Raw genomic sequence first — 24,242 nt, 5'->3', positions numbered from 1 at the left:
TCTACAAGAATGGTGAAACATCATGGGAAATGGCAGTTTCACTTTCATAGTGGTATTTTTTAAAATTATTATTACTAAAGAAATCCAACCAGGTAATTTGTAATTGCGTGTGTTGATATATACGTGTTAAGCACAGTGATAAAGTGAAAACATTCACGGTTTCATGTTACCTGTTGAAATTATTGCATGCATACTAGGTACCACAGTTTTTGGGAGGAAATATTTTGGAAAAAAGTGCACATTATACATGAGTAAATACAGTAATTAGTTTTAGTATATTATCCTCGTGTCATGTTTCCCATTGCCTGAAACATGAAAACATCAGCCAGTTACAAAATTTGCTTACCTGCATTTCAAACGACGCAACTCAACAAAAACTGGGCCACTAAAATCATCCAGCACAAACACTGTATCATATGTGGTTTCATCTAACACATCGACCCCATTGGCAGAGAACACAATTGGTACTCCAAATGTCTAAAAGAAAGGTACTACAATTAACTTTAGTTACAATGAATGATTGTCAATGTACAATCAAGAAACCAACATAAATTATTCTAATGTTAAGCAATATGCAACTAATATAAAGCAAAGTTAGTGCAATTGTAAGTTAAATCTAAAATAAGCTGCAAATTATGTTCTAGTCATAATTCCAGCCCTTTCCACAAGTTATCACTTATGGAAGGAATAACATGAATTAATTGTCTAGTAATAACAACTATTCAAAAAGTTACCTCTTTGACAGCCAAAATAAAGCAATTACATCAACTTAGTCATTTAAAACTAACAAAAAGTATGAAAAGTAATGAAAAGATTCTCACGGGCTATGGACCAGGCAAGTTGTGGAAAAGATTCCAAGCCTTTGAGAGCTAACGTCACTCCTTCATGGTAGAAGTGTAGCATTTCCAGGAAAGCTTCAACACTTACTTGAAATACCTCTACGGGGGGGAGGGGGGATGCTACACTTCTATCATGAAGACAAGAGCGGCGTTATCTCTCGAAAGCTTGGAATCTTTTCCACAACTCACATGGTCGATAGCCCGAGAAAATATTTTCATCATTCGTCGCAAAGAAAGCTTCAAGAGTTACTTCTAACAAAAACCAATCAAGTAAAGTAAGTCCAATCACTAGAGGCATGCATATTTTGTTTATGACAAACACAAAATGTGAAATAACACACTGTAATTTTTGTCATGTTTTTGAAAGTTCTGAGGTGCATTTTCTTAACACATTTTGTCACGAAATGATGCGAGGTGAACTGGAAAATGCAAAATAAACTCTTCAACATGAAATTTAGAGTTTATTTACCAACGCGACACTTTCTGAAGTCAGATATATCGGGTAAGTTAGGCAAATCATGGAAAATTGATTAATTCTGCTGTAAATATTTGAGAAGCAAAAATTGACTCCTATACACAGGACTAAACTTAATACTCTGAAAACTATATGAAAATGTTTGAGTAATAAGTGTAGTTTTTAAATCCAATTTATGGTTTTACTCTCCATTTTAACACCAAAATGACATTTTATATACTGCTTTCGAACCCAAAATGTGCCTATTTTTTGTACCAAAATCTTGATCTTTCATTCACCATAAATATGTGGCCTTACCAATCTCCCCCCCCCCCCCCCTTGAGATCAAGAAATAACCAATTACCAATATCTCATTCATTAAAAAAAGAGGAAATAACATTTGATCCCCCTCATTTTTTTTTGTCGTCGAAAATAGCTAGACCACCTCCTGGACGTTGCTCAAAGTAATATGAACCTTGCAACAACTGAAAAAGGAGATCTGAAAGTGCTTTTTGATTTAAATGTAGTCATTATTTACAACTGTGAAGAAAATTTATGCAGAATTCATACATAATTCTCAGTACGCAATGTTACATTACGTAACATTCAGTGGGCAACTTTTTACTGTAAACCATGGATTTAAAGACTGAAAAGAAAAACTTGCAAAATGGCTTTGATTCAATTGAGGGAGACATTACCAAACACTTTGGACAACTTCTTTTACTCTAACACACACTGAAAATAATGCAGTAAAAATGATACTGTACAAAGCATGGTAAATATAACCCTACTCAAAAATAAGACAAGTTTTGAAGAATGTGTATTTCAAATTTCCAATTGTCATGGTACATTTTTCTACTTATGAATAAAAAATGATTAAATTCGTGAGAAAAATCTAAAAAAATATGTGTGTCATTTTATACATCTTATTGTGATTGCTGAAATTTAACATCTTTAATCATGAATCGTGGTAATAAATGTAAACACAACAGTTTGTTAAAAAATCCAAAATTTCATAATTACAATTACCTTGGCTGCATTACAAACTTCAGTATCTTCTTGTAAGTTTCCCACGATGCATATTCTTTTCTGTTGAGAGAGTTTACCTGTAAATAAGAAATACATGATGAAACTTTTTTCAGTTCAAATCTGATATACACACTTGAAAAATATGTTCTTGTTCATATTACATTATAAAAAGTACACGAGTATACTTTCTCCAGTTCTTGAAAGTAAGAAGAGTAGATTGAATTGTTCTTCATAGCATATTTAACAAGGTATTTTTAACTGAAATGTTTTTGGCTCAAGTTCATTCTAAGTGAAAGCGCATGCTAAATAGGTTTTACAATTACATACTGCATTTCTTATGAAGAACAATTTTCTGTGCCTGTGCAAGTATGATAGGCAGGTCAAGTTTGGTGCTATCAGAAGTACAATTACAAAATTGCATTGTGTTTATTTTACACATAAAATGCACTTTTTTTTCAGAATTTGTCAGGATTGTTACGACTTTTAGGCAAATATTAGATTTGCCAAATTGAAAAGATCCATCTCCTCAGTTAACCTGAAGCAACAAACTGCCATGTGGATGAAGTCACTGAATTACTCTTTGGGCAGATTCATGAACGTCCATATCAACGATTTCTGTTGTTTTTAGCTCACAGATGAGATGTACAGTATGTATTATAATCGAGTAAACAACTTATCAGGTTTATTGTTTAAAAAAAATATCTTAAACACAACAATCAGATTTGTTGTATAACGATGAGAAAATCTTCGAGTTTTCATTTCATGCACAAGACTTCTGTAAACACGGTCATTAGCCCCATCTAGTTCACTGCACTTTTTGACACTCGGTGCAGTGCAGGTGTATCTAGTGTCACGGTGGTGCAAGGAAATGACGTTCAACCAACTAGACGGAAAGCGGTGTTCAAGTTCAGAAGATTCAACAAATGCCTGTCTGCTGCTTTAATACTCATCACGTGATAATAAACCACACATACACCGGTCCGGAAGGTAGTGCAAACGGTGAACATGCTTTGGTACAAAGAGTGTCAGAAAGTGCAGTGAACTAGATGGGGCTAATGTGGTTCTGCTGTAGTGTTAAAGAAAATGGAGACATTCAGAGGTCCACAGACATTACACCCCTAGACATCTGCATTTGGGGCTTTATGAAAGACAAAGTCTATCTGCCACCTATGTCGCAAAATGTGCAACAGCTAAAGGAGAAAATGAGAAATGCCCTTGCTTTGGTGGATGAGGAGTTCTTGGGAAAAGTATGACAATTGATTGATTGATTTGTTGTTTTAAGTCCACTTTATGCACAGAAAGGCTAATCGGGATTGGACCTAGAGTTTAAAAGTTGGATCCGAACCACTATGTGTCTCCACCGGGTACCAAACCCGAGACTCCTTGATTACAAGGTGATGACGCCACCACTGCGCCATCAGGGAGGCCGAAAAGTATGACAAGAACTCGAATTTCGATGGGATGGGTGTCGCATAACTGGTAGAAGCCACATTGAACATTTGTAGCCATTAATAGAAACTTGAAGTATTACTGTCTGATACATAATAAATATCATTGTTGTATTCCATATAGTTTAAATAAAATAAATTCTTAAAGTTGTTTACTCTGTATTACAGTGGAGCAACAAGAGCTTTTTGAGGTAGTATTTATTATGTCATATTTCATCCTTGTCAACTCCCTGTGATGTGAACTAAATGTGTGCTATTATGTATTATACATTGTTTTGCAGTATTTTTATAAAATGTTACTGGTTTTGAAAGTCATAACTTATGGAAGAATGGGTGTGTGAAAGGAAGTTGAAACATAGTTATGTTGTCTTTGTGGCTCATATTCTAGAACAGTATTGGATACTGAAAGTTGGAAATCCTGGTGAGACATCTGTGGGCACGAGATTACTGCAGACAATGTTTTAGTGCATGTCACATAGTTGAAAGATACCCTGTCCATGTTTGTTCCATGTGATTCGTGTTGAACTTGACACATTTCACCCTTGCAGCCATGGCAAAAAGTGCATATTTCTAAGGTATGTAGTTTCACGAGTTACATATTTTTGATATTATTTGAAATTTGTGTTAGGGTAGGAGTGTTAGTAATTTGACGTTTTAGTTATTATTGGCATTCTTCTTATGTCACAAGTGTTCAGTTTAATGTTAATTACTGTTCACTTGCCTTGTGAGTGTTACAAATGGAATTTTCATGGGAAAAATCTCAGCAAAAAGTCTGGAATAAGGAGTATTTTCATTTACAACAGCCATACTTGCAGATCAAATATATCAGTTATTTGAGTAACACTTCCGTATAGTGGAAACGGACTTCTTCATTTTTACAGAAGAAACTACTTAGGGAAATCACTTTCTGTATCATCGTTGAAGTTCCTCAAAGTGTTTTCTTTCGCCGTGTAATATTTTTTAGCGTGAAATCTCTTTTTCTATAAATATATCTCTCCGACACACAATTCCTGTTGCTTCCATTTGCTTCTATACGTCAAGGATGGTCCGTGCGTTTCATGATGTAACCCCCTGTCAATGTTTCCAAACACGTCTTTCTGTTCAAAGATTTTTTATTTTTTGAAAATTCAAACTATGCTTGCCTAACCTAACCAGAAATGGGTTGTGGGGCTAACGTCAATGGTTTGTGAGGCTAACGAGGTATTAGCATAATTTCAAATCCAGCCACGAAATTAGGTATTTTTCGAATTCATTTTTCAGGTTACGTGCGACTTACTCACTTGATAAACAATAAATAAAATAAAATACATATTACTTTTACTTACGTTCAGCGAGTATGTGTTGAGTAATTGACAACGTTTCAGGGACCACTGTCCCCCTTCTTTAGGTCAGTTTATCAACTTCACGGTTGCCCACGAAGCTTGTCAATAGCAATGACAAGGATTAGGTTTACATGGATAGGATAAAATATTGTTATTCCATTACAAATGACCTGTACTTTTTTTTTTAAAAAAAAATGTAAAATTTCCCCCTATTAAAACCCCACTTTTGCACTTATTAAAAAAAAATCCTCCAGCCTTTTGCCGATCACATGTTAACAGTCAAGGTCTTCCTTGCAAATTAATGGATGGAATTTTGATGAAAAGAATTGGTGAAAGTAGTCTGGAATATTTTTTTTAACTTATGCAAGTAATAGTTTCGGATCAAATATCATTTGTTATTTATGGTTTCCACATGTACATACGTTATCTAAAACATCAAAATCTCTCAATTAAAAAAAATAATTCAATGCACTTCTGGAAGAGGTAGAGTCGGTAATAGATAGCAGCAGCAGTCCGTATCCAAGACAACAGTAAACAAATGGCTGCTCATAAATAAAGCATCACGTAGAAGTATATGGAAGGGAAAATAGTTCTCCAGAAAAAATGTAGTAAGTTATGCCTAAAGTATGTGTTAACAGACATCATTATAAATCGAACCATGTAAAAAATGCCTGTGGACAATGATAAATTCAGAATTAAACAATTGGAACTTGGGCCAATTTTATTTTGTCATTTGACAAATTATGGACATAAAATTAGTTGAAAGTAGGTGAAAATATGGTACCCTTGACCCTCTGTATATCTGCTAGAAAGTGGAAAACTATCCATGGTTTATGAAGATTATACTGTTTATGTGGTAGTATTGGGTACGAATTTCTTGGTTTATTTGTGGTCCTAGCACCCTGAAACATATGTTGTGTTACATAAAACGTCGAAATCTACTAATTAAAAAGGTTTTCCTTTTCTTTTCAAAGAATAAAAAAACCGGTAAAGTAGTCTGCGATTGCAGATTTTTTTTACTTACGTGGTCCATACTTTGCTTTGGGATAAAATATTTCGGTTATTTGTGTTTTCCGTGCGCTAAACAAACTTTGTTACACGAAATCTATTATCTAAAAAAAAAAAAATAATTCTCGAGGGAATGGGGCATACAGTTGCCCATGGGATCCAATTTAATTTCCCTCGATGCAATTAACAAACTGCTGGAGTAATCAAAGTTCAGCTGGTACCCTTGACCCTCTGTACCTCCTAGAGGTTGCATGGTTTATGAAAGTTTTCAGTTCATTTTAGCCCTCGGAAATATGTCATTGTGAAGTAAAGTACGTCTGTTGCCTTAGCATGTTACTTTACTGTGAAGCAAAACAGCCCGAAGGCCTTGCACAAGTGAATATAGCACCCAAAACGACTTTCCACAACAGCAGCTATAATTTTACGTTAGGTTAGGGTACTAATCTGATATTCCCCGGACAGATTTCTTCATTTTTACAGAAGAAACTACTTACGGTAATAAGTTCCTGTAGCATTGTCTAACATCTGGAAGGTGTTTTGTGTGATGTGGGAATGTTTCATAGCGGAAATTCAACCATTGACGCATAGCCCCACGAACCATTTCCGGTAAGGTTAGGTTAGGTCACGTACAGGTTACAATAGTTAAAAATTGGTTTCGAAAAAGATATGCGTAGCCCCACACACCATTCTCACATAGCCCCACGAACCATTGACACATAGCCCCATAAACCATTTGCGGAAACGTACGTTCTTCAGTTACAAAAACACTTTTTTTCAAAAAAATTGCAATTCTTTGATCAAAAAAACGTGAATACATGTTAAAGAATGTTCCGCAAAGCAGATAGGCAAGTACAAATGTCAAAAATTGACAAAACGAAGAAGTTATAGGTGGCCGGGGAATATCAGATTTTTACCACAGTTTTCACTAACAAAAAGTGGCGAACATACTCTGAACATACTTTGGGATCAAATATCTCAGTTAGTTTTGCTTTCCTAAAGCTGGGACCACTTTTACATTACGTAAAACATTGAATCTGTCGATTAAAAGAAAATTCGACGTAATTCTCGAGGGGGTACAGTGGGTAAACGGCCCCGTTCAGCTCGTGTCGTATTACATTGATTTGTCTCGTACTAAAGAAAGCCTAGCAATAATACGTAAGCAAGCTCATTGTCTCGTATTATTCTGCTTTTCAAGTGAATCTTATACAATTAAGCATATCAATCAATAAGTTTTATTCGCAAATGTGACGATGTCGCTACAGATCAATTCACATAATGTGCTTATGACAAGTCGATCATTCATTCATTCATTTTCCGTTCATTAGATAATTCCTCAACACATTAACCTTTATTTTTCTTCTGAGAAAGGCGTGTAATTTAAATTAGCTAGCGTAAAACGTACGAAAAACTAGAGATATCTGCTTCTCCGCCCAATCTTAGGTAGTATTTGTCAGTTACGCCTACACACATCATCAGTTATAAAAAATGTTACATTTGAAGCACAAAACTAGTACCTAAAATTCATGAGCTTAAATTGCTAAAACGCAACTCACTGCTTTTTCCGCCTTCCTCCCCACTGTAATCTCCTATCGTGGACTCTTGAAAATCCATCGGTGAAAATATTCCAGTTACGTCCATCTTGAAGCTCCTCACACATTAGAACGTGTCTTCCTCGTAAACTTGATTTTCAATAATTTACTTTATTCGGAAAACCACAACACAATATACATTTAACTGAATGTACTATGCTATGATGTAAAAATATGTCAATTTTTCAAATATATTACAAAAATTCAACACATTCCTTCCCTTGCAAGTTTTAAAGCCGCTCATTTACCATTTCGAAATTTGATTGGTAGCATAAGACCACGTGATTGCCCATAGACTAATCTTATTAGACTTTTGGCCCGATGACTTCAAGACAGCCAGCCATGCGTGATGGCATTAGAATGAAAAGGCGAATCAAATATATAAATAAAATATATGTAGTAATTACCTTTAATGTATTGATTCTCAATAACATATATTTCTCAATAATACAGAGTACGATTCCATGTCCTGCATTCGAGTCTGATCTTGAATTCGGATAATCGCGTCAACTGAAGCATGCGCTTCAAAATGTGATAAGGCAGGTTTATTTTTCATTTGCACCAGTTCCATATATTAAACTACTATTCATCTTGACTTGATTACGAAAACAGGGTCAAGGAAAGGGTTATACCACAGATATAGACAAGAAATTAAAGTTACCCGACCTAACCAAAAGTATACGCCGATATGGAAAATGATACTTCTTTAGAATAAAATAAAAAGTTCTGCCTATTTCGTGTAGTCATGCCCGTCATATTCTGTACCTGCGCCACAGCCTTTAGTAAAAAGGCAAAAAGCATCCTATTTGGCCTTTAGCTGGTTTGGTCGGCCAAATCAGCCAAAGAAGTAATAAACAATTGAAAGTTACACATGTAAACAACATGGCGGCGGCAAGAACAAATTTCACTTTTGTTCATGTACCGGAGAAAGCATACGGATTTAATAACAAAGATGTACAGGAATTATTATTAAAGTGGTAAGTGAGTCATATGCATGGAACATTCTATTTCTGAAAATACTATGATACATGTGTCCTAATCTTGTTGTTACGTTACTGGAATTTTGCTTGTTTAGCTTTTTAACCCTAGCTCCTGGTACTCCTAAGTTCGGTGGGTCACGTAAATTTTCTGACAGTTACGCAAAACTTACTTTTTAAAGTCGCTTTTATGGGATAAGAAGCTAAACGATACTGTACTGGTAGTTTCTAATTATACAACCTGTTTCAGAGAAATGTAACCCGGTATGCTGCTTCAACGATTGTGTCAATATAAATGTTTGTATCATAATCAGATGTGGACAGAACTGCATATTACGTCTGTTATGAAAACTTAATACACGATATGGATATGGTCATAGGCTCCGATTTCTTCCGATATTTGAGAGGAACCATAAGCAAAGCATAAGTACCGATTTCTTTCTGTTTGCAGAGAGGGGGTGAGGGGAATGGTGCAAATTTTTACAAGAGTAGGGATCTAAGAATAAATATACTTTGGGTAAAAAAAAATTGAAATATTTTAATTACAATTAATTAGCTCTGAAAACACAAACACATATAACAGAGTCCATCGAACTTCATTATCTGGACAAGAAATTCACTATATTTTGATTATATAGTTATACAACGTAATACTAAATATGTAACTTTAGGTTGAGAATTTGATTATCGTATACCGTTTGTAATACTTATTCCCACTATCCTTTATTGGAATTTAATATCTTCACACATGTGCATGCGTATGTGGATGACAATGGCTCAATATCATATTCCTCAACAAGTTTATCAGCTGCATGAAAGATGTGTTCAATATTCTTGTCTTTTCTTTTTTTCTTAAAGCAATAACTCTACAGCTTCAATAGCTGAAAGTGCACCTGCGATGCTTTGCTGCTTACTTTACAGACTCCAAATAAGATTTTGCACAGAACTGAAAATATCAATAGCAACTTGTAGGCCAAGAACAGTGTTTTACTTTTGTGAAACATTTCCACAATCCAGAAGTTGTTCATTTTCTTCATTAGTTCATGACAGGGTGCGAAATCATTTAAGACTGGTGGGGGGAGAAAGATCTTAATAATAATAATAATAATATTTTATTGTCATTAAGCTTGCACAGCAATAGACAACGTCAAGAACAAAATACATGTGAAATATATTATAAAATAAAATAATATAAAATTATAACCCATTTTATGTTTAAGCTGCACTAAAGTACAATATTTTTAATTTCAAGAAATTCTTGAGTTGAGTACAATGGTGTAGCAACTAACCAGGCATACAGTTTATGTTTAAATACATTCATAGGCATATTTGTCACATCAAGAGGTAGCTTATTAAATAGTCTTAATCCTAGAGCTTCATAACTATTCAAGGATTTTGAGAGTCTATGATATTGTATATTTATACGCCTGCTGTTTCTTGTAGTATAGGAATGTACATCTTGTCTACTTTGTAGCTGTGGCAAATTTTTCTTTACATACAACAGCACAGTGTAAATATATAGATTTATCACAGTCATAAATTTTAACTTAATGAACAGTGGCTTACAATGAACTAATTTCTGTGAGTTGGTAATTATTCTCACAGCTTTTTTCTGCAGTATTAAAATTTCTTGTACATAACTGCAGTTCCCCCAAAGTAAAATTCCATATGAAATAATGCTTTGAAAGAAAGCGAAGTAAGCTGATCTTACGTAATCTTCAGGTACATGACTGTTTAGATTCCTATATATAACCCTGGAGAGCTTGGCAGTTATGTATTTAATATGTGGTTCCCATGATAATTTATTATCAGTGACAATACCTAGAAATTTCACATTGTCTGAACTATTATCGATCGGGATGCCTCTAAGACTGAAAAACATATGCTGGGTTTTACTTTCATTCAGCAAAAAACCATTAGCTCTGAACCATAAAGAAGATTGATACAGGGTATTATCAGTTATGCCTTTAAGAGTGTTAAAGTCAGAGCTGGCATTAAAGAAGGTAGTATCATCTGCATATAGTATTGTGTGAGCAGTGACGCAACATGGTAAATCATTCATCATGAGAGCAAACAATAAAGGCCCAAGAACCGAACCTTGAGGTACACCGCATTTGACCTCGGCTACATTTGACCTCTCCATTCCTATGCAGACAATTTGTTTACGTTTCTGAAGGTATGAATGAAATAGTTTAAGATCTGTACCACCAATGCCATAGTATTTAATCTTTTTTAAAAGTGAAGTGTGGTCTACACAATCAAACGCCCTTCTCAGGTCACAGAAAGAGGCCTGAGCAAAGTCCTTAGTTTCAAAAGCCTTAAGTACACTTTTGACTAGAGACTCCATGGCATCAATTGTTGACTTACCCTTCCTGAAACCAAACTGTGATTTGCAAATTAAGTTATTATGGTCCAAGTAATTGCATAATTGAGAATGCATAATTGATTCTAAAACTTTTGAAAACACTGGAATCAGTGAGATGGGACGGTAGCTGGCTAAACTATTTTTCTCACCCTTTTTATAAATTGGTACAACCCTTGATAATTTCAATACATTTGGAAATGTTCCTTCCCTAAGACATATATTTATACAAAAGGTCAGTGGAAGAATTATAGAATCTATGATTTTTTTCACAAGATTACTGGATAAATCATAGATATCATAGATCATACAAATCCCCCTCCCCCACAAACATACATATAAATTATAGGATATACATATTTATAATGTTATTAAAAGTAAAAATAAATTACTAAATTAAAAAAAATATATTATTATTATTATTATTAATAATTACAAAAAAGATAAATAAATTTGTTACTTTTTCTATATCAGATATTATAAAGTAGCAAACTACGTTCTTTACTAACTGGTTAAAGATGTTAATAAATTATTAAATAATTGAAGTGGTTTTATTATGTGTAAGTTTTTATTATGTTTTTGCTTTATTTAATATAAATCAATTAGATTTCATAGTTATTATTGTTTTGCATTCCTCTTTTACTTTTATTGTGTGTATTGGTGTAGATTTGTTAATGATCTGAGAGAGAAAAAGGATTGAACACTCACAACTACACTAATTTGTGTATGCATTCGATATATTTGAGATTAAAAGTAATTGCTTATCTTTTGTTTGTGTAACAAAAACTCTCCCCCCGGGACTTTTTGAGGGGGAAATCCCCCGTCCCCCCAGAATTTTGCACCCTGGTTCATGAGCAGAGAGAATAAAGTCAATATAGCTTTATTGTCCTTAAAATTGGTGATGCGAGGAAGCTATCGTGTTGGCCAAAGAGAAGGGCCACAACAAGAAGAGGATGTTATATCTTTTTGTTTAACTTTAATTCATAGTATACCATGGTTTCTTAATTCACTGTGTGTTCAAAAGAAGAAATGCGAATATAAAGTAAACACACTATTGTGACTGGGTGATAGACTCCTTATTGTTGATATGCCCATTTCAGAAGAGAATCCTGCACAATAAACCACCCCTTTGTGTGCAAAAGTTTTGTAATCTTATGTAAGATATATATTTTGAATTAGAAATTTGAGGAAATAAGACCTAAAATGTTCTCATACAGAATCACGAATTAATTCATGAAATTTTCATCACACAAATAATATTTTGTTTCAAAATTAGATAATGTTGGAAATTTACATTGGGCCCCTTACAAAGTAAGCTATGGGATTTGATATATTATGTGGCTCTTTGATGAAATCAAATTTTGTTCACTTGAACAGGGAGTTGAGGATTTTCGTTTGTCTTTGGCATCAAACATCTGTAATTTGAAATTTAAAAAAGGAAAAAAAACTCATTTTATGAATATATGTCTACAATACCACTGTCCAAAGACAAAATTAATTTATACTGTAATAATATTAATAGTTATTCATTCTAGTTTTTGGACTTTTAACCACTGTTATTTTTTAAAGATATTTACCTACGTTTCGGAGTCTGAATCTGGTAAATATCTTTAAAAAATAACAGTGGTTAAAAGTTCAAAAACTAGAATGAATAAATCACCACTGATTAGCTAAAAAGAAGAATAATAGTTATTGTTTGTATTAATTGCCTGTAAAAGAGAACATTTTGTTAGTGTAAGGTGTATACTTATTCGCACACCATGTACACACAAAGTCACATACTTTGGAACACATTTAAACCTAGGATAATGACGGCATTGCAAAATAAAAATGTATCCTGTTGTAGAGGAAGCTTTGATACCGATTGCCTGCGAATTAAGGCTCTTTTTTCTAATGACCTTGAAAAGTAGTGAATTTAAACCATGCACAGTACAGATTCCAACTTTCAATGAATGCTTGTGAAGCTGCCTTGTGCATTCAGAAATAAAATAAAAATACCAGTATAGCATCTAGTATAAGTACAATGCATGTTAAAAATATCAAGCCTGCGACTGCAATTTTCTAAATGTTATTTACCCTTAAATTCTGGTCAAAATCTTATATGGCAAATTGCAACAATTTTTAAGCCACTTTTTAATTTTATCATTATTAGAATCAGCAGAAAAAAGTTGTATAGGACTACCAGTTATTAGCCTTCTCACTAATCTAATCTCAGTTTTATCAGCACCAGAAAATGGCATCTTATTCCTCTTATGGTGCAAGGAGGTCAAATTCACCAACCCAGGGGCTTATCCAGGATTTTTCCCTTGGGGGGGGGGGGGTGTTGGAAACTTTTCAGGGGGTGTAAGTTGGGGATGTTAAGTGTATATTTTGGACCGTTTTTTTTAAATGTTCGCCATAATTCAATTTGTTCATAGATGTTTCCAGAGATTAATCCCCCCTCCTTTCCCTTCACTTAACATTTCAGAAGAAAATATGTCAAATGCAGGAAAGGATGGAAAATAGTTTAAACCACGATTCACAAACTGAAATAAAGTAATAAAACTCTCTATATATTTAGAGTATGGCCATGAAGACTTTAAAATATAGTGGGAAGTTGGGAAGGATGTTAGATATTTATACCTGATATTGCTTTTGAACGAAATCAGTCAAGGAATTTCATGTTGAAGTCTTATACCCTTACAATTGGAAAATACGCTTGGCGCTGTTGAATTAGGAGCCATGTGCCTCTTTGCCTTAAAGAAAACGAAATAACATGTGCAAATAAATGCATGGCATGTTAGCTGCAAAGGGAAGGCAAGGAATTTTCACTTCTAAATTGAGGTAATACTTTATTTTCAATTATTTAAAAATTGAATAGCATTTATTTCACTTTCCAACACAAAGAGCACAATAAACCAAACTAAATATTTCTCCCCACGTTTTCCAGCCGGGAGTGCCAAGTGCCGTCATGTCCCCACTGATGTGCCTATAGTCAGATAAAAATTTGGGACTTAATGTAAATAAAATTTCTTTTTATGTTTAATTCCTTATACATTATTTGCTTCCTCTGAAAAGTTGGAAAAAATTAAATATATCATTATGTCAGGGAACCGACTAGATAAAAAGATGAAGACAATTTTTACAAAATCTATATCCTTGCAAACTGACAATAACTTTAATTCAATAAGGTGCCAGTAATTTCACAGGGCACCACGACGTTAACGCTTTATCTATTTTGCTTGTTCAATATCCCATTTGTCCTTAACCAGCCCACACGGAGTTCTCTTTCTAATATATAATTTATTTTACAAAGATAAGAACTCTTAAAGCAACAAAAATGGTCACATATATAGATGTAAATGAATCACTTAGGTTCTTCATGAAATACTTGCCGTTTTATATCGAATACTCAGTCAGTAAATTTTATATTGGTACTTTATGAATATTCATTGGAAGAAATTATACCTACATATAGTGTCACTACTTTTCTACTCACCACTTTCGGTTTCTTTCTGTCTGGTTTCATTTTCTCTATCTTCTATAGCCAGTTTTGCAGTAAAATTTCAGACATTGTTACACTAAGCAGAGAAACAACACACCAACTGAGATGCTACACTGAGACAGGCCTAAGGCATTTGACTGTTCTCTTCTCTACCACTCCAAAATCATCCATCTCACCCAAGTTACAGAAAATAGTGTTGCTAACCATAGTAACACAATTCACTACAAGGAGTCAAACCTGTATCTTTGAATTTCTTCCCTTACTTTTATCGTACATTTTTCACATGAAAGAATCGAAAGGAAAATGCAACAAAATATAGATTTCATTGACAAATTTTCAAATGTGTAACGTGTTTAATATTTATTTAGGTATTCTAATGCTGAACTGTCAACACTGTGTGTGGTATGTGCTCCCTGGAAGGAGGGCGAGAGATCAGTTTGACATTTTCCAGATGGCAGTGTACCTTTCATAGAGCTGACCAAAGCCTTCTCAAGGGAGCTGGTGTTTCCAGGAAATTACCATGCTGCACATTCCACCTGCCTTCCTTGACACTTTGATTTTAATTGATCGAAAGGTCCATTGGACTACGCTTCTTGTAGAGCTACAAATGGTTCATTTTTGTTAATGTTGAAGTATTGTGTGGATAAATCACTGCACCAACCAATGCAGTTAGGAATCTAAAGGTTTGGGAAATTTCTTTGAACACAGTGCTGCTGCTGATGATATTTGAGTAAATTCCGAAACATGTCAGTGGGAATTTTTTCATTTTATTTTAGACCACTTGACATGGAATGCCCCATAAACAGATGTGTGACACAGATAAAGGTGTGGAAATGTTAGTAGATATTCCACAATGCTTGTCAAGTATAACAATATTGAAATGCAAGACCATGACATGACTGCTTACAAAACAAGCTTTTTGCATCCAAGATGAAAAATTGCATGGAAGTGCTGTATTTCAGGTGGAAATATGTAATATCCTTTTCCTGTTATTTGGCAGGTCTTTGAAAGGAAGAATTAAAATTCAGTGCTTTTGTTTTAATGAAACATATCATCCGTATGAAGCTAATGACCTTATAAATGTAAGTAAAGAAGACAGGTAGAGAATTAGTAAAATATTTTTTTTATTCGTTCATGTATACATTTTTAAAGCTAGTACAGCTCAACCAATATGAAATAAACCCTCTGGTACTGTTGTTGAATTTTCAACTGAAAGCCAATGGGCCATTTAAACCTGCCTCTGCATTGCCAAATTGTGCATTGTTCAACACACCGTGGTCATCTTTATTCAGTTCCAAGTGTTGTACCATTGTTTTGGGAAAATACCATACACAACGAAAGTAGAGATGTAATGCTTAATGTTTAACTTTTGACAGCAAAGGGGAAGCGAGAGGAGAAAACAAATGACTGTCCATTTTAGTTGGTAACAGTTCGTTATATTGGAGACACATTTCTTCATTTTTACACAAGAAACTACTTACGGAAATGAGTTTTTATCTAAGGTTTCTAATGTTCGTCGAGGTATTTTCTATAATCTTGAAATCTATTTGACTGGGAAATCATGTATTTTGCAAGAGAAATATCTCACCGACGCACAATTGCCATTGGTTTCCTACGTGAACCGGATGTTCCATACGTTTGATGACGTAACTCCCGTCAGTGTTTCCAACCCATTTTTTTTAACTATGCTTGCCTAACCTTATTCGAAATGGTTCATGGGGCTATCCGTCAGCTACCCGTGCATAATGTGCAATTTGCACACATGACGAACGCGATAGTAGGTATTTTTCGGTGAAGAAGGTTGGAAACATGGCATACCCATTCGGTGAAGAAGGTTGGAAACACTGCATGCCCACTACAGTAGTCAAGTTTTGCCTGCCATATTGTGTGTTAAGGAAGCGAAAAAGGGAATAACAAAAACTACTCTCTATGTGAAAAATTGTGTTTGTTTTCGTGTAAAAAGCATAATGGCACCTTGAACTATGTTCCGCAATACACAATTCGTAAGTACGAACCATGAGAAACACAAAATATTAGATTTTAATGTGTCTCCGATATAACGAACTGTTACCATTTTAGTTTACCAGTTTGCTGGGGGGGTTTTCTCATCTTGGCTGAGCTGTAAGTTGTAACAATTGTGCTTTATCTTACATAACTTTTGTACTATTCCTCAATCACATTCTTATAATACAAACTAATTTAGTTTTATTCATAAAATACAATCATTGTCAAAATATTTGTAGAAAACAGCAAGTTACAATTTATTACTAAAAAATATCCTATTCTTAAAATTAGTGGTAGTTTTACCTATTAACCAATATTACTGATAACTGATTACATTCCTAAAATGAAATTTATTTCTCATGTAGAACCAGATGCATATTTTCAATTCTTCAGGGAATTCATGAAAAAATACTTTTCTTGTGGAAGCTTCGTGGTTAGTGCAGAATCAATAGGATTCCCTTGTGTTAGTTGCATGAATGATTTCTATTATAAGTCTGTGCTGTTCGTGTTGTACATTAAACATATAGGGTCTACTGATTATTAGTTGTATTAGTTGTAGTGACAGCTCTGTAAAGTGTAATATTTATGGTGGCAATCTTTTCTCCATAGAACTTTTTCAAGAATCACACAGTAGCTTCGACATTGCAGATCCTGAGGCCCTCTGGTGTTTGGGAAATTCCAGGTGAGGAGGTATTTATGTTGACTTGTTAGTAATCTCTACTCATACATGCTATCCTACGTATACACGATGAGTCTGTAGGCCTAACTCTGCATCAGACTCTAGTTGCAAAAGACAATTTATTTGTTGTGCTTGTAAAGGGTGGGGAAGTGTATTGGGTGATAATGAAAGTGGCTGGCATCTGTTGTAGAGGTCAGCATCGTGTGCTGTGATGTTGGAGGACTCATGTTTGAACCCTGGTTAGGACATGGATGGGTTTGGCCCATCATCAGTTTAATCTGTTCATCATTCATCCTAACAGACATAAGCAACATAAAAATAACTAAAATAGAAATAGATGATGAAAACACCAGAAGTGTTGCAAATGTGCTATTATACTGATGTAACATATACGAGGGCTGCTGGAAAAGTCTCTGCAAACTACCACCAATAGTGGCGCTAGTGTTCCACTATTATAAAAATATGAAGAATAGACCTTTTTTATATTTACATTATCTTTGATTGTTTGTTTAAGCCTATTCGTTTATTTTTCACAGCAGTTTGAAGTAGTAGTTTTGTGTGAGAAATGGAAATTTCTCGTGAACACTTTCGGGCAATGATTTTTTTATGATTTCAAATGTAGTTTAACACCGAAACAATGCATCAAGCAACTTCATTTGGCTTTTGGGGATGAAGCACCATCCCCAATGCTGTAATGTTGATGCTGTGCGTGAAATGATTGAGAGAGATCAGCATGTGACATAACGTGAGATTCAAGCATCCTTGAACATTGACATGAAAGCAATACATATACGATTTTGCATGGTCATATGAACGTACGGAAACTTTCAAGCCATTGGATCCCATACAACTTGACCGAAGCTCAAGAACAGGCTCGTGTAAATTGGTGTAAAGAAATGCTCAAAAAATTCAACTGAGGCGAGTCAAATTTGGTGTACTACAACGTTACAGGGGACGAAACTTGGATCTATTCATACAAACCCGAAACTAAACAGCAATCCACAGTTTGGGTGTTTCAAAGTGAGCTGTAACCAAGAAAAGTTGTTTGTTCGAGGAGTGCTGCCAAGCAAATGATTGCTTGTTTCTTCGGTTATACCGAACATGTGGCAACAATAGCTTTAGAAGATTGAAGGACTGTAAATGCTGAGTGGTATACAAGAATTTGTTTGCCAGAGGTCATCAATGAATTGCGTAAAACAAACCCAAATCGTCGCATTATTCTTCACCACGATGACACTTTCCACACAGCACACCAAACTGTTGATTTTTTGTCCAGTAAAAATGTCGAATTAATGACTCATTGTCCATACTCACCTGATTTATCACCTAATGACTTATTTTTGTTCCCACACATGAAAAATAAGATGCGTGGTGAGCGATTTGTGTCACCTGAAGCAGCTGTTAACGGATTCCGAACAGCGGTTTCTAAGGTATCAGCTTCAGAGTGCAAAAAATACTTTCAAGATTGGTTTGAGTGTATGTAAAAGTGTATCCATCTTAAGGGTGAATACTTTGAAAAACAAAAAGCCATTCCCAGAATTTCACATGTCTTTTTTCATATTGATTGCAGAAACTTTTCCAGCAGCCCTCGTACTAAAAAAAGAACAGAACTGAAGTTAATTACAAATAATTAGTAATACTTATTTACGGAATGAAAATAGGCTTCATAAAAATTATCTGCATGTCATTCCACATACTCCATCAGTCTTCTGTGTTGACTATTCATCACACTATGCAATAAACCCATGCCGTATGAAAACTTACTTACCTGAGGGGCAGCCTCACAGACCCACACTTCTTTTATCACTACAATTCAAGAAACCATTTTGTTATTGAATCACTGCTTTCTTTGTTGTTTATATAGGTGCAGTTATTTATTAGTTATAATGATTACACAAATTACCATCAGTAATAAAAAATAATAACCAATAATTAATTGCATAGTCCTCCTCCGTAGTCGAGCGGGTTAAGGCGTTCACTCGTCTTGAGATCGTTCGCTGCGGGACGGCGTAGGTTCGAATCCGGCTCTGGTCGGAATTTATTCGGCCTACGTATAGGGCCGGTGGCAACCCACCATCGTGAGGAAATTGGGGAGCTCCGAGCGAGAGAGCGTAATCCGGTCGAGACGACCTACTATAACGGCTGGGGATACGTCGGGCTGACCCCCCGACTATTCCAATACTGGTTGCAGATCTCCACGCTTAGAGGTGACAAAGGAAAGTGTGGGCAGGAGACCGGCAGTCGGTAGGTAAGCCAAGGCCCTTCATGGGCTGTCGCGCTAAGGATTATTATTATTATTATTATAATTAATTGTATGAGTATCACAAACATATTTCATCATTTACCAAAACTCACAAAAAAAATATTCATTTTTCATCAATGCCTTTTGTGTTTAAATAGGTGCAGTTATATATTAATTTATAATAATTACAAAAATTACCATCATTACCAACCAATTGTACACTGCCACTGGCACGAGTGTCTCTAATAACATGCATTCAAAGGGGGTGCCTAATATGACCGCAAAGTGAATTTTGACCCTTACATTTATGTTTTTACAAACAAAATACAGAAAAATTTGAAACACCCTAGGAAACAAAATAATTCATTTTCTATTTTTATAAAAAATTTCAGTTGAAAAACCTAAAAACTAGAGGTGGTCCCCCCCCCCCAATGCCCCTCGAGTAAGCTAGAGTTAATGAAGGGTTCTTGGGTTCAATTACCATTGCAAAGCCGATCAAATTTTAGGTTCAGTCCCAAGTAGCTTATTTTGCCAGTTTTTAGGTGGTTTCCCTTGACTCTTCTACTTTTCAGGCACAAAAGCAACATCTGTAACTATTGAACAGGTTGCATGCACAGTCACATCAATGAGTTTTTTTGCTCGCCTCTATGAAAATGGAATTGTTGGTGAAGATGGATCAATCAAGAAGTGCATGGAAGAATATTATGATGAATTTGTTATAGCAGATGAACTTCGTAGGGTGAGTATATTCTCATACATTGATTTTATGATATCTATTAATATGAAATCTAGATCAGATTTCTACCTTAATTATAAGAGATATTTAATCAACATTTATGAAAGTACAATTGGTTTTGTAGTCCTGCACCATGGCAATGGGCTCCGGCTAAGGGATGCATGCATGTTCAAGTCTTCTGGGGGGAGCGTAACAACTTTTCTCCTGAGATTTCGGCCTGGCCTGTGTATGGGACCAGTGGCCACCCACCATCGTGAGGAAATTGGGGAGCTACAAATGAGCAGCATAACCCAGTCATGGAAACCTACAATAGTGACTGGGGGTTTGTCACACTGATCACACGTCACCCTGTAACTTCCTCCTCCGCAGGTGGGAGTGAAACCCGCAGTCAGTAGGTAGCCCCTGTCCCCCATGGGCTGTTGTGCCATGGGTTATTTTTTTTCACAATTGGTTGAATAGGGTGAAAATATGAACAAACATTAGCCTTTTTGAATTTTATATCAGTATATTTGAAACATTTTGCATATTTTGCTAAATATTTATGCACACATTTCATAAATTAATTATTTTTACATAAAAAATCTGATTTTTACAAATTACTAAACTAAACACCATGGCACAACAGCCCTCTGAGGGTCAGGACCTGCCAACATTCACTGCTATTTCCTGGCTTTTGAAACAGGACTCCACTACTTCTCCATTTTCAAGAAGCTCTCAAAGGTTGAATCAACACCAAAAGTTTCTTCCACTTAGAATTGAACCTGGAACTGCTCACACTAAAGGTGAGAGCATTAAGAGGGTGGCCACTCTAGGACCATGATAAAATTCAAATATAATTCCCAGTTTTCAAGGTGAACTTTTCAAAAAATTCAAGGGTACATGCAGGTGAAATTTTTAATATAATTTGTTCTTTATTTTTATTAATTCTGCAGATGTATTCTCTATTTCAACCTTACGTATTACCATTTCTCACCAGCCACACACAATACATACACAAATATATTAACAATATAAAGGGTCTGTGATTCCATTGTATTCAAAAATTCTAATTCTAATTCAATTGAATGGTGTATATATTTAAAATATCTCATTTAAGGTGCAAAGTTTACATTTGCCATTTCACATATTCAGACTCGAAATACATCTACAAGCACAAGACACAATTTTTTTGGGATATACTAATTTATGAATAATTGCTAATTGTAATATAATTAAGCCTTGTTTCCATATTAAAACCAATAAGTTGCTGACCAAGGCAGTTTATTAAGATAAAACACTTAACACGTAACATTTCGACCCTGTATCAGGGTCTTCCTCAGACGAAGAACTAAACTAAAAAACTAGTTTAGTTCTTCGTCTGAGGAAGACCCTGATACAGGGTCGAAATGTTACGTGTTAAGTGTTTTATCTTAATAAACTGCCTTGGTCAGCAACTTATTGGTTATAATTGCTAATTGTGTAAAAGTTTCAAACTCAAATTTACCCATCAACTTTACGATATCTTGCAATAATCTTCCCTCTGCCAGATAGATTGTTCTGCAAAGGACATGGACAAAGTAAACGGATCGAGAGAATTCTGTTTTATTTTCCATACAACTTTGTTTTCCTTCCTTGACAAAAAATGTGAAAGACTTGCCTCAAGACATTTATAAATATGTTTAAATTCAATGGGGTTTGGATTAATAAAAGTTGCAATTTTTCACGTCTATGGAGAAAAAATCACATAGAATTCATGCATAATTCCCGGAGCCAATAAATCATGTGCAATTCCTGGAATCTAAGGAATTTCCGTTTAATAGTCACCCTGATTAACCATGGAGCCCCTCCACAAATAACCAGAATGCATTTATAATTGCTTCTGTATGTGTCAACCAGTATTTATATGCATGTAAATCATTATATGGTATTCTCTGGCTTTCCAGATGCTTCTACTGGAAGACACAGAGAACTATGGACTGTTCTCAGACTCTGAGAGGAGCGAATTTATTTTCCAGCTTTTCCAGCATCTCTGTTTAGGAGGCAAATGGTGCCAATATGAAGATAATGTTCAGCCATATTTGGATGCAGCCAAACATCTCTACAAAGATTTAGTCAGGTAAAAATGATAACTAAAAATTTTTAAACTTTATTAAGTAAATATAATAATTTTTAAAAAGTCTGGTTTCATTTTTATGAAATCCCCCATCTTTTACGTGCCTTTTTTAGAGATCCATTTCCAGACTTTTCAAGAACTTCCAGGGTAGTGGAAATGTAGTTTTGCTTAACTAGGAGCAAATACTTGAAAAACAAATTAAATAAATCATTTCTTTTACTTTCCAGTGTGCAAAAGAATCCCGAAAGCAAACAGCTTGAAATAAGTTCCGTTGTATTCAAAGTAGTGGCTTACAATGGCGAAGAAGCATATTTTCCTCCTAAGCCCTTGAATATGCAGAATTTTGCATATTTGTCAGTGAATCCTGTGAAACGTCAAGTGACAAGCATTGTACATGTATACGGTGAGCCTCTTGGTTGAAGTGACTTCTCATGAATTCCAAGTTTAAGTACTTACCTTTGGCACAAGAGAAATCTCTCCATTCATCCATGTTTGCATTCTTATGTGTAGATGCTAAGAATATCATGGTTAATATTCTCCAGTGACTGTATAGTATTGTGTACATGGTTGCTTTGTTTTTATTAACTTTTTATAGATAAAAGCTTCACCTATTTGTAAACATCAACTGTGTTGTTTACTTTCTTTGGAATGCTGATGCTCAAATTAGTGTTAATCCCTGTTATTGAGCTGTTGTACACCAATGCTCAATACAAAGATTATTGAGTAATTAAATGTTCATATTTTATTAGAACTGGGAGTTTATAATTCTGCATGTACACGTCCATGCCCTGCAGACTACAAAATAGATAGTATTCATGCCATTTATCATACTATGCATGAAATGAATGATGGAAGTATTTTAACAATGGTTGAATAAATATTTTACACTGCTTCTAGAGAAGTGTTATTGCATTCATTATTCACTTTGCAAAAGAAAGCTGTGTTTTCATGAATATAGGTTGTTTAGTTACAGCAAAAAAACAGGAGTTCGAGTATTCAATACTAGTAGGTTAGGGAAGATCACGGGATAGCTGTAGCCTTGGGTGTGGCTTCTGCTTACATTTTTCTGTTATTTTCAAATATTACATTACTGTGTAATACAGGTGACAAATATGAAGTTGACTATTTGCAATGGTAAAAGTAGTACTGTAATTAAAATTCCTTGTATTCATCTCGGATCGAAGCTCAAGCAGACAACAGAAATTTTCCATGTAAACTAGTTCTATGCCTTCAATTTTGCTTGACTAAAATAAATATTTTCTTCAGATATTATTTACATATTCTAGTAGTTGAATTGTTAATACTTTTTATTGAACCAGTGCTCGAAGTGGAAATTCCTAGGTCGGTGGTGTTTGTCCAAGCCTTGGGAATAGGTTGGGGAGGTACTTTAGGAAATTATCCTAGCTGGGGGGGTGGTACCCCCTACTTATAAAATTGTATTCTACAAGCAACAAAAGCAACAAGAAGAAAATATTTATCCTTAAACATACCAAATATTATAAGATACACTACACAATCGGAAGGTTTTTCAAATAATTTGGTTTGCAAGTTTGAACTTGCATATGTATAGTAATGATATGATGATCAGTTATAATAATAATTCCAGATTTGTATCAAATGGATCCATATTCAGCCACTTGCCTAATGCCAAATGTAACGGCACGCTACTGTTTAATTGTGACCAGTTGAATGAATGATTCTTATTAAAATATAATACAAGGCTTTCCAGACAGCTCTAGCACTTATCTTCTACAATACTAGCAGGAATTCGGCAATTACAGTTTTTATCACACATAGAAAGTTGACTGAGGCCTGCCTACACGAGTCCTATCTCACTGTTCTTCCCACTGTGGTATGTCACTTGAATCATGGTCAGATCATGACCCCCTCCAAAACTCTGCAACTAAAATAAAAGTGGTGATTTTTTTAAAAAAGCTGCTCTTATGCATAGTTAGGCTAGTTGGGACTGGGCCTACT

General features: G+C 34.9%; 2 protein-coding genes across 4 annotated transcripts in view; one reads left to right on the top strand and one right to left on the bottom strand.

The window, feature by feature from the left end:
• pbl (epithelial cell transforming 2 pebble) overlaps positions 1-8,248 on the bottom strand; it is an 82,231-nt gene extending 73,983 nt beyond the window's left edge. For 2 of the 3 annotated variants that reach the window (XM_083130099.1, XM_083130100.1), the window contains exons 1-3: positions 7,654-7,934; positions 2,323-2,399; positions 347-477 (exon numbers count right to left, since the gene is read on the bottom strand). In XM_083130099.1, the coding sequence (XP_082986225.1) occupies positions 347-477; positions 2,323-2,399; positions 7,654-7,738 (293 nt within the window). In that variant the 5' untranslated portion in view covers positions 7,739-7,934. Of the gene's footprint in view, positions 1-346; positions 478-2,322; positions 2,400-7,653; positions 7,935-8,096 lie in introns of those variants that run through there. The other variant, XM_083130101.1, reaches the window with a different exon arrangement.
• Positions 8,249-8,535: 287 nt separating this feature from the next.
• Positions 8,536-23,159, top strand: LOC145994441 (cilia- and flagella-associated protein 300-like). The gene is made up of 6 exons (XM_083130576.1): positions 8,536-8,666; positions 15,513-15,594; positions 17,126-17,198; positions 20,010-20,176; positions 22,096-22,268; positions 22,493-23,159. The coding sequence occupies exons 1-6, from the start codon at positions 8,572-8,574 to the stop codon at positions 22,683-22,685; spliced, it is 783 nt and encodes a 260-aa protein (XP_082986702.1). The 5' UTR covers positions 8,536-8,571; the 3' UTR covers positions 22,686-23,159.
• Positions 23,160-24,242: the final 1,083 nt, after the last annotated feature.

The sequence above is a fragment of the Lepisma saccharinum genome, chromosome 10 (assembly GCF_977018435.1).
Source record: "Lepisma saccharinum chromosome 10, izLepSacc3.1, whole genome shotgun sequence".
NCBI lineage: Eukaryota > Metazoa > Arthropoda > Insecta > Zygentoma > Lepismatidae > Lepisma > Lepisma saccharinum.
Note: the sequence above shows the minus strand (reverse complement) of the source record. Positions and strands in the feature narration are given on the sequence as shown.

Excerpts from the sequence above, each read along its gene's own strand:
- LOC145994441 (XM_083130576.1), top strand. The coding sequence starts at position 8,572 with ATGGCGGCGGCAAGAACAAATTTCACTTTTGTTCATGTACCGGAGAAA. Across the intron at positions 8,667-15,512 it reads CAGGAATTATTATTAAAGTG|GTCTTTGAAAGGAAGAATTA; the intron begins GTAAGTGAGTCA and ends GTTATTTGGCAG. Across the intron at positions 22,269-22,492 it reads CTCTACAAAGATTTAGTCAG|TGTGCAAAAGAATCCCGAAA; the intron begins GTAAAAATGATA and ends TTTACTTTCCAG.